The sequence below is a fragment of the Trichechus manatus genome, unplaced genomic scaffold (genome assembly GCF_000243295.1).
Source record: "Trichechus manatus latirostris isolate Lorelei unplaced genomic scaffold, TriManLat1.0 scaffold00008, whole genome shotgun sequence".
NCBI lineage: Eukaryota > Metazoa > Chordata > Mammalia > Sirenia > Trichechidae > Trichechus > Trichechus manatus.
Genome location: NW_004443944.1, coordinates 1,799,767 through 1,808,585, shown reverse-complemented (window position 1 = coordinate 1,808,585; position 8,819 = coordinate 1,799,767). Strand labels below are relative to the sequence as shown.

Below are 8,819 nucleotides of genomic sequence, written 5' to 3'. Positions count from 1 at the left end.
ATGGCCTCTGGGGTCTCAAAAGGTGGGACCACAGCCGCTGGGGTCTCAAAGGGTAGAGCCACAGTTTTCTAGGTTTCAAAGAATCAGATCTTCACTAACTTGGTTCTGGAGTGTGGGGCTGCCATTCAGTTTGGCCAAGAGGATGGGGCCTCTGCCCATAGCTGAGGGGACAGAAGAATGGAGCCTGCTGTGGCTGAGGGGGTGGAGTCACCACTCAGATGGACTAGGAGAATAGGACCGCCCAAAGCCGAGGGAGCAGAGTTACCTTCCCAGCGGGCCTGGGAGGCTGAGCTGAAGGCCAAAGCCAAGGAGCCCCCACCCACAATCTAGAGAGGTTGGCCAACACACAGAATCTGGAGGGCAGGGCCATTGCCCAGATGGTCTCAAAGAACAGAGGATTATTTTCAAGCCTTGAATGTAAATTGTTCTTCTGGGTTTTGGACTTGCTTGGTGCCCATTATCCCTTCTTTCCCTCTAATTTCTCCCATCTGTAATGGAAATATCTACCTTGTGCCTGTTCCGCCATTGTATTTTGGAAACAGATAACTTGTATTCTAGATTTCACAGGTTCACAGATGAACAGGACTTTTGCCCCAGGATCAAATACACCTACAGTCTCACCCATATTTGATTGAGATGATTCAGACGATGAGATTTTGGACCTGGAGCCAATTTAAGACCTTTGGGAGGATGTGATGGGGTGAGTGTGGTTTGTATGTGGCGAGGACATGATTTTGGGGGGCCCAAAGGGTGGAATGTCATAGATTGAATTGTGTCCCCCAGAAACATGTGTTGTAAATCCTAACCTCTATGACTGTGGTTATAATCCCATTTGGGAAAGGGTGTGTCTTGAGTCAATCTCTTCTGAGAGATAAAAGAAATTACACAAGCAAGGAAGCGAGTGGGGAGGAAGAGGGGAGGGATGCCAAGCCATGTGAAGATCGCCCAGGAGCGGAAGTTCAAAGAGACAAGGACCTTCCTCCAGAGCCGACAGAGAGAAAGCCTTCCCCTAGAGCCGGTGCCCTGAATTGGGACTTGTAGCCTCCTCACTGTGAGAGAATAAACTTCTCTTTGTTAAATCACCCACTGGTGGTGTTTCTGTTACAGCAGCACTGGCTGACTAAGGCAGCAGCCCAGAGCCAGCACAGGAGCACATGCAGCAGTGCCCATCCCGAGGGGCCCTGTCTGGAGCCCTGTCAGGTCTGCTGGCTCTGGCCTCCTGCTAGTGGGTGCCCCCAGTGCTGTGGACAGCCCACCCCCATGCACTTGGGCCAGTCCTGAGTCCCAGGACTGCCCCATTCCTCAGACACCACGTCCCTCCCCAGCCATGCCCTCCCAGTCTCTGCACCTTCCCTTCTGTGGCTTCCCAGGCACCCCATAGTTAGGTCATCGGGGACCGCTGCTTCCAGGCAGGCCTCCCAGACTGCGCCCTCCTCAAGCCCGAGGCCCCCTCCCTGGCACCCATTCCCTCAGCAGCAAGGCTGCCACATGGTGCTCCTCCTGCCTGTAGCCTGTGCACGCCCTGAACCTTTGCCCCTCGCTCTCCTTCCACCTCCCCTGGCTGGCCCCTCTGCCTCATGAACCCCCACCCGGTGCTGAGCTGGGACCCAACCCATGTCTGACACTGAATGAGTGGATGCCACCCCACTGAGTGGTCATGATCCCGGCCGCCGCTCCTCCCGGCCCTGCCCTGTCTCCCCTGCAGCTCTCAGCCCCCGAGGGAAGGCCCTGGTTATCTATTGTTGGTTGTTTCTGTGCCCCCCAGAGCCCGGGGACCAGGTGTGTCTGTGCCCATGTAGCCCAGGCTCCCGGGTTGGGGCTGGCCTCCAGCAGGTGCTTGGTCAGTGGCGGCCATGATGGGGAGCCCGGCCCCAGCCCCCAGGTGTGTTTGTTTGCTGGAGAAGCTGGCAGTGGACTCGCTCTCTTTATTCTCTCCTCCTCTGGCCCACACGGGAGCTCTGGAGCAGCAGTTTCCAGATACCGAAGGCAAAAACTGCTTGAAAGTCTGTGCTTTTATCCTCCAATTTGCAGCCGTTTAGCAGGACTGAGCGGAGGGCTGCGGTGCTCTCGCGGTGCTGTTGGCATGGACGCGCCCACTGCTGCTGAGAACTGGCTCTTTGTCTTTGCCCAGACAAGCAGGTCACAGGGCCGGAGGCCGTGGGGGCCAAGCCAGGTCGCACGGGGCCAGGAGGGGAGTGGACAGCTAGCCCTCTGGCAGCAGCCACACAGCCTCTTCACAGTGTTGGGGTGTCCCATGGGCGCCCGCCAGGTGGGGTCCCCATACTCCGGGATCTGCAGAAGGTGGCATCTGATGTCCTTGCTGCCGTGGTGCCCTCCTGCCCTGCTCCCACCTCTGCTTATAACAGCACAGCCCCATGGTGCAGGGGAGGGCACACACAGACTGGGACAAGAATAACGAAGGCCCGAGTGCTCCAGGCTCACCCCTTCCCTGTCACCGAGGAGGGTGCTGGCTCCACCTGAAGGTTTCTTGCCCAAGAAGAGGGTCCTGCCTTGACTACAGGCGTCTCTTGAACTTCCAGGAGATAACACCAGGATGGTAGAGGGCGAGAGAGCTGAGGCGGGAAGGGGTGCGGGTTAGGACTCTGGAGGGAGTGTCCAGGAGTTTGGAATAAAAGTGCAGCCACAGCTGTGGGGGTGAGAAAATGTCCAGAGGAAATAGGTTTAATTTTTTTGTTTTGTTTTTTCAATGTTGCTGTGAACAGCTTGTCCCCCCTGCAGTGTTTGCGGATCTGAGTCATTAGGAAGCGATGTCTGGGTGCTGAGCGGCACTGCAGTGCTGGAGACTGGACCCTCTGGCCCCAGCCATAACAGGGTTACGCCGAGAGGATGCGTCTCTGCCGAGGGCGAGGGGGCCACAGCCAGAGCTGCTGCAGAGCAAGCCGGCATCCGTGTGGTCGGGGGAGAGGGGGCCCTCTAGTAATGAGGACGACAGCTAACACCCTGCATTTGTAGCTCTCCTGAGCTGGGCCTGACTTGTCTTTTTCTGGGTGGGCCTTGTGCTCCGGGGGTGAAGGCCGGTGTCTGTGTCCTGCGTGGAGCCCACAGGGACTTGCTGCCTGGCCGCCTTCAGGACAGTTTGCTCACCAGGCGGGCGCTGTGCTCCATCTGTCGGGTCCTCTTCTGTCTCCGTCCGTCACCCTCAGCCCCGCCTCCAGGCCTTTGCCCTGGACAACTCCTCCACAGACGGCCGCCCCCTCGTAGCCCCTCACACCCTGCCAGCCTCTCCAGGTCTGCTGCAGACCCCCACCCTTCCTCCCTGTGCACCTGTGGGCAGCACCCTCTTCCTCCCTGTGTGCACCTGTGGGCAGCCCTGCAGCGGCATCTCCTCTTTGGAGGCTGTCTCCCCAGCCTGGACGAGGCTTCCTCTGAGGCCTCGTGTGAGGGCAGAGGGGGACATGCTCACCTTGAGCCACAGGTCTAGTCCTGAGACCCCTCAGCCTGACAGCACCAGGGCGGGGCCCCATGCCTGGCCGAAGGCCAAGGCCAGGATTAGGCATGGCCTAGAGGGAGGACCCATCCTGTGGGTGGGCAGGGCAGGGGGGCCCCTCCTGTGGGGAGCCCACGTGCTTGGTGAGCAACATCCTTCCCAACAGGTGTGCAGGGCTGACCCTCCCTGTGGGGTCCCGGGAGTGTGGGAGACAGAGGGTGGGGCCTGGCTGGGGTACACGCCTTTGTTAGCGTGAAGGCCTGGGGTGGTCGGCCTGGCCCCGCTGCGAGGAGGCCTGGTGTGGTGGGGCGAGGCTCACAACTAGCCACCCGTCACTGGCTGAGCTCTTGTCTCCCCACTCTGCCGCCCCACAAAGGCCTCAAGAATCTGCAAGATGAAACGAATCCACTTTATTGTGGCTCACGGTGGGCAGGGCAGCGGGAACACCAGGTGGCGTGCAGCGGGCTGGCTCGGGGCCGAGCGGGGGCCTCTCTGCCTGCCGCCCCGCAGGGCATGCCTGCCCCTCCGCCCGCTGAGGCCCCAGCAGTCCCAGCTGAGCGGCTGGCGCAGAGGGGCCGGGTCAGCCGGGGGAGGGCCCTGATGGGCTCCGCACACTGCGCTGAGCCAGGGAGCACGGGGCAACGGGCAAGCCGCAGCACAGAGGGAGGAGGGTGTGGGAGCCCACACCTGCCAATCCAACCCGAGCGCCTCGGCAATTTTGTCTCTCTTGATTAACACCTGAGGAACGTCAAGTTCACGGACGTGTTTTCTTCTTCATCTTCCTGAAAACACCCAGAATGGAAATGCAGAGAACAGCTGTGAGGTTCCTGGAGGGTCACTGGACACTTTCTGGGGAGCAAGAGAGTTGGAGGGGGGAGGGATGAAGGGGCTGGGCCTCAGGCTTAAGCAGGGGTGATAGCAGCAAGGGTGAGGCCCGGCTAGTTTGGGAGCAGGCAGGTGCACAGGTGTGCAGGTGCGCAGGTGTGCATACGGGTGTGTGTGTGCACAGGTGTGTGTGTGCACAGGTGTGTGTGTGTGTGTGTGTGTGTGTAGGAGCTGACTGCAGGGTTAGAAGGTCCGGAGCACACGCTCAGCACTTGCCTTGGAAAGAGAACACCAACCAGTATTTGTGCAAAAATGGACACTAACGCCCTGCCCACGGGGGCGGGACAGCGTGGCCGGGAGCCCTGGACTGTCCCTCTGGGGCTGCAGCCAGGACTGGGGTAGCAGCATCAGCCCACGAGGTTCCAGTTGGGCCAGCAAGGGTCCCCCACACCCACCATGCAGTGCAGATGGCCTGAGGGAGGCTGCCTGCATTTAGGGTGGCCCCAGATGCAACGAGGCTCCTCAGAGGGCCGGGTGGGGGCAGCGTGGCCGTGGTGGGGGGGGACCGCCTCACTTCCAGCAGTGCTCCAGGGAGCTGTGGGGCTGGAGCTTGAGCTTGTGGGGGCAGAGCAGCTTGGTGAAGGCGCGGCGGAAACTGTAGTGGCACAGCGGGTAGAGCACAGGGTTGACCGCCGAGTTGGCCCACAGCAGCCAGAAGGACGTCTCGTACCAATAGTTGGGGATGCAGTGGCCATGGCAGGCGGCGCGGATGATCATCAGGAGCGTGTACGGGGCCCAGCAGAGCCCAAAGATGCTCACGATGACAGCCAGCGACTTGGCCACCTTCTTGTCCCGTGACAGGCGGAAGCGCTGGGTGATGCTCTGGGACACCATCTTCATGCGCTTCTCCAGCGACGCCGAGGACGCCGATGGCTTGGAGCTGCGCTTGAGTGAGCGTGGCCACTCCCCGCCCCTGGAGGAGCTGCCTGAGCTGGAGGTGGGGGAGACCCCGGCGCCGCCTCCTCCGCTGCCGCCCCCAAGGGCCGTCTCCCCTGCATCGGTGCCCGGGGCCACCTTGGCGACCGCATACTGGTGCAGGGGCAGCGTCTCCCCGCGCCCCTTATGCCAGCAGCCCCAGCAGCTGGGAAGTGGCGGGGAGGGCTGGGCCTCAGGCGGGGGCTCCAGGCCAGACGCCTCTTTGATCCCGTCCAGCCGGATACGCGTGCGCCTCTGGATGTTCAGGTAGATGCTGAGGTTGAAGAAGGTGACGCTGAGGAAGGGTGTGAAGAACTCCAGCGTGGAGGCCGTGATCAGGAAGTACCAGTTGTAGAAAAACTCGGCGTAGCAGTGGCCCTCGGGGATGGAGCTGCCGCCGGACAGGTACTCCCAGCTCAGGATGGCTGGGCCATACAGCAGGAAGGCCAGCACCCACACCAGCACCATCTTCCGCACCGCCCGCCGCGTGTCACCCTGCTGGGCCCGATACGAGACCTGCGGCGGGGCAAGGTCAACAGGGAAGGGGATGGTGCCCAGGCCGGCCCCTGGGATCTGTGCCCTGTCCTTCCCCCTGTGTCCCCTGCAGGGATGGTGCCCAGGCCAGTCCCTGGCATCTGTGCCCTGTCCTTCCCCTCTCTGTGGCTCCTTCAGGGTTCAGCTCAAAGTGCCTCTGCCAGGAAGCCTCCTGGGCTTTCCTCAGAACCTCCCCCAGATCAACCTGAATCCTTACTGTGCTCAGCTGCCTGTTGACCCCCACCCCGGCTGTGAGCTCCCTGGGGCCCTGGCATCTCCCGACATCACCAGCCCCCACTCTGCCTCAACCACACAGGAGGCACGTGTTTCCCACGAGCGGGGCTTGCAGACGGAGGCCTGAGCCACCACCAGCGAGGACCAGCCCAGCCCAGCCCTGTGCAGATGCTCTGCATGCGGCTCCCCGGGGGGAACAGGGTTGGGGGCAGGAAAAAAAGGCAGTGCCAGCCCATTCCTCAGCGAAGTGCCCTCCCCGACGTGCACAAAGCATCCTGGAGCCACACCAGGAAAGCTGGAGGGAGAGCAGGAGGATGGGGCAGCGCCCAGTGAGTCCTCCCCAGGAACCAGGCGGGGCACTGCTCCCCTCAAGTGGAGAGAGCAAACAGCTCAGAGGGAGGGCAGGGCACGGCGGACATCCCTGGTCCCTTCCCAGCCAGGCCAGGAGGCGTCCGCGGTCCCCCTCAGGTGGGCTCAGCAGAGGGGGCACTTTGTGGGTATTATCTCATGTAGCACAACAAAGCTATTATCCTGGCTTTCCCAGCGGCTGGTGGGTGGAGTGGGGAACCCAGGTGAACCAGCTCAGGAAGGCGGAGCTGGGGCTGCAGCCAGGTCTGTCTGGCCCATCCTGTGCCCTCTGCGTGCACTCTGTCCCACAGCTTCTCGAGGCTAGACAGGAAGGAGCCCCCCCGCCGCCCAGCAGAGGGGAGACCCCTGGGAGTGAGAGGTCAAGGGGTGATCTCTGCTCCGTCCCTGCCCGCCGAGTGCCCAGCGTGCACAGACACAGAGAGCCCAGGCAGCCTCTCGGCCCTGCCTCCTGGTCACCGTGGCCGCCATGCACGGAAAGGGAGGCCCACAGAGCCGGAGCCACTGCCTGACCACCAGAGTGGTGTGTGTCTGTGTGTGCATGCATGTGTGCACGGGCATGTGTGCATATGCTTGGTGTATGAATATGTGTGCAACGTCTGTGTGTGCACATGCGTGCATATGTGCCTGGTCTCGTGTGCCCGTGTGCATGTGTTTGTGCACCTGTGTGCCTTGTGCACGTGTGTGCATTGTGCTGTGTGCACACGTGCGAGTTTGGGGCACGTGCGTGCATGTCTGCATGGTGCGTGTGTACACGCGTGTACGCTGCATGCACGTGTGTGCATCGTGCGCGTGTGCACATGTGCAGGCGTGTTTATGCATGTGTGTGCCCGCGTGGGCATGTATGTGTGTGTGCCTATGCATGTGTGTGTACACGCATGCTCGCACGCGTGTGTGTGGTGGGGAAGGAGGTACAAACACAAGTCCTGTCAAGGGCTTCTGGCCCCAGATCCTCCCTCAATCCCAGGGCTGTGGACCCGCCGTGGTGGCGGCTGAGGGGATCCTGCCGTCAGGGGCATCTCATTCTGGCTCCAGAACACCTCCTCTGCCCTGTCCCGGGACCAGCCCTCTGGCAGCACATGGCTACTGAGCAGCCAGCTGTCAGGTGTGAGCACCCCTGAAGGACTCGGGACATCACCTGCTGGGCCTCTCCCCTCTCCTAGGTGAACAGCAGCACCTTGTCCCGGGACTTACAGCTCGGGTGACCGACAGGAAGCGGTCGTAGCTGATGAGCACGATGTTGAAGACGGAGGTGGCGCAGAGCAGGTAGTCTACCACCAGCCACAGCTTGCAGAGGCCGCGGCCGAAGGTCCAGCGGCCCGTCAGCACGTAGGGCACGTACAGGGGGATGCAGAAGGCACCTGGGGAGAGTCGCGGGGAGGCCATGCTGGACGGGGCAGTGGGCCGTGCTGGCCCGGTGGAGGGACAGGCAGGACCCGGGGGTCTAGGACCACAGCACTCACCTTACCCTCCCCCACACCCGGTCTCCTAGGGCACACTCTCTGCCCTGTGTCTGGTCTTCACTCAATGCTTGCCCCCTCCCCACTGGCGTCCCCTGGACATGGAAGCAGGCGGCAAGGTCATGGGGGCATTTGCAAAGATGGAGACCCAGAGCCTGGAGCCGGGACCAGGCTTCCGTCCAGCCCTCCCCAGCCCCAAAGGGAGTAGAATTTCCTCTTTCTCCTCCTGAGCGCTGGGCCCCAGCCCATAACCTGGCCTTGGACGGGCTTGAGCATCAGCTCATGCACCGAGAAAGCCGTTCACTGGTTTCTAGGGCACTTGGCTGCCACCTTGCCAGCCGTTCCCACCGCAAAGCCCCACTCCTAGCGTCTGCAAGAAGCACCTCGCAGCCCAAACAGGTGTCTGGCGCTCGGCCCCCTCGGCGCCCCGCCCCCCAGCCGAGAGGAGAGCAACGACACGTGAGCGCACGCCGCTCCTCTGAGCACCCCTGCCTCTCTCGCGGCCCCCTCCCCCAACACGGCTCGGAGAATCCCTTTTTCCTATCCCCTCCCCCAAACCTCCCGGAACCCTCCTCTCCGTGCTCTCGGTGCGTCCGGAGTCCCTGATGCCTTTGTTTGTCCGCGGCGCCGAGCCAGCGCTGCACCCGCCGCCACTGCGCCCTGCTCCTCGCTGAGCACCGGCCACGCCGGCCCTTCCCGGGGGACCACCCCCACCGCCCCTCCCCAGCCAGGCCGCCGGCGGGGCAGCCTGCGGAACAGGAGGCCCCCGAGGCAGCTCGGGCCCAGGTCCCGCGGGCGGGCGGGTGGCGCGGGGGCTTTACCCACGAGAAAGTCGGAGATGGCGAGGTTGAGCAGGAAGAAGTTGTTTTGGGTGCGGAGGCTCGAGTCGGCCACGAAGGCGAGCATGACCAGCGCGTTACCCAGCACCGTGGCCACGATGAGCAGCGCCATGAGCGCGGCCAGCACTGCGGTCCAGG

At 62.4% G+C, this 8,819-nt stretch overlaps 1 protein-coding gene across 1 annotated transcript in view; it reads right to left on the bottom strand.

Annotated features, from left to right (window-relative positions):
- Positions 1–4,202: 4,202 nt before the first annotated feature.
- Positions 4,203–8,819, bottom strand: part of HRH3 (histamine receptor H3) — a 15,228-nt gene continuing 10,611 nt past the window's right edge. The window contains exons 5-8 of the mRNA XM_004370519.2: positions 8,664–8,819; positions 7,577–7,743; positions 4,848–5,764; positions 4,203–4,230 (exon numbers count right to left, since the gene is read on the bottom strand). Of these exons, the coding sequence (XP_004370576.1) occupies positions 4,203–4,230; positions 4,848–5,764; positions 7,577–7,743; positions 8,664–8,819 (1,268 nt within the window). The remainder of the gene's footprint in view (positions 4,231–4,847; positions 5,765–7,576; positions 7,744–8,663) is intronic.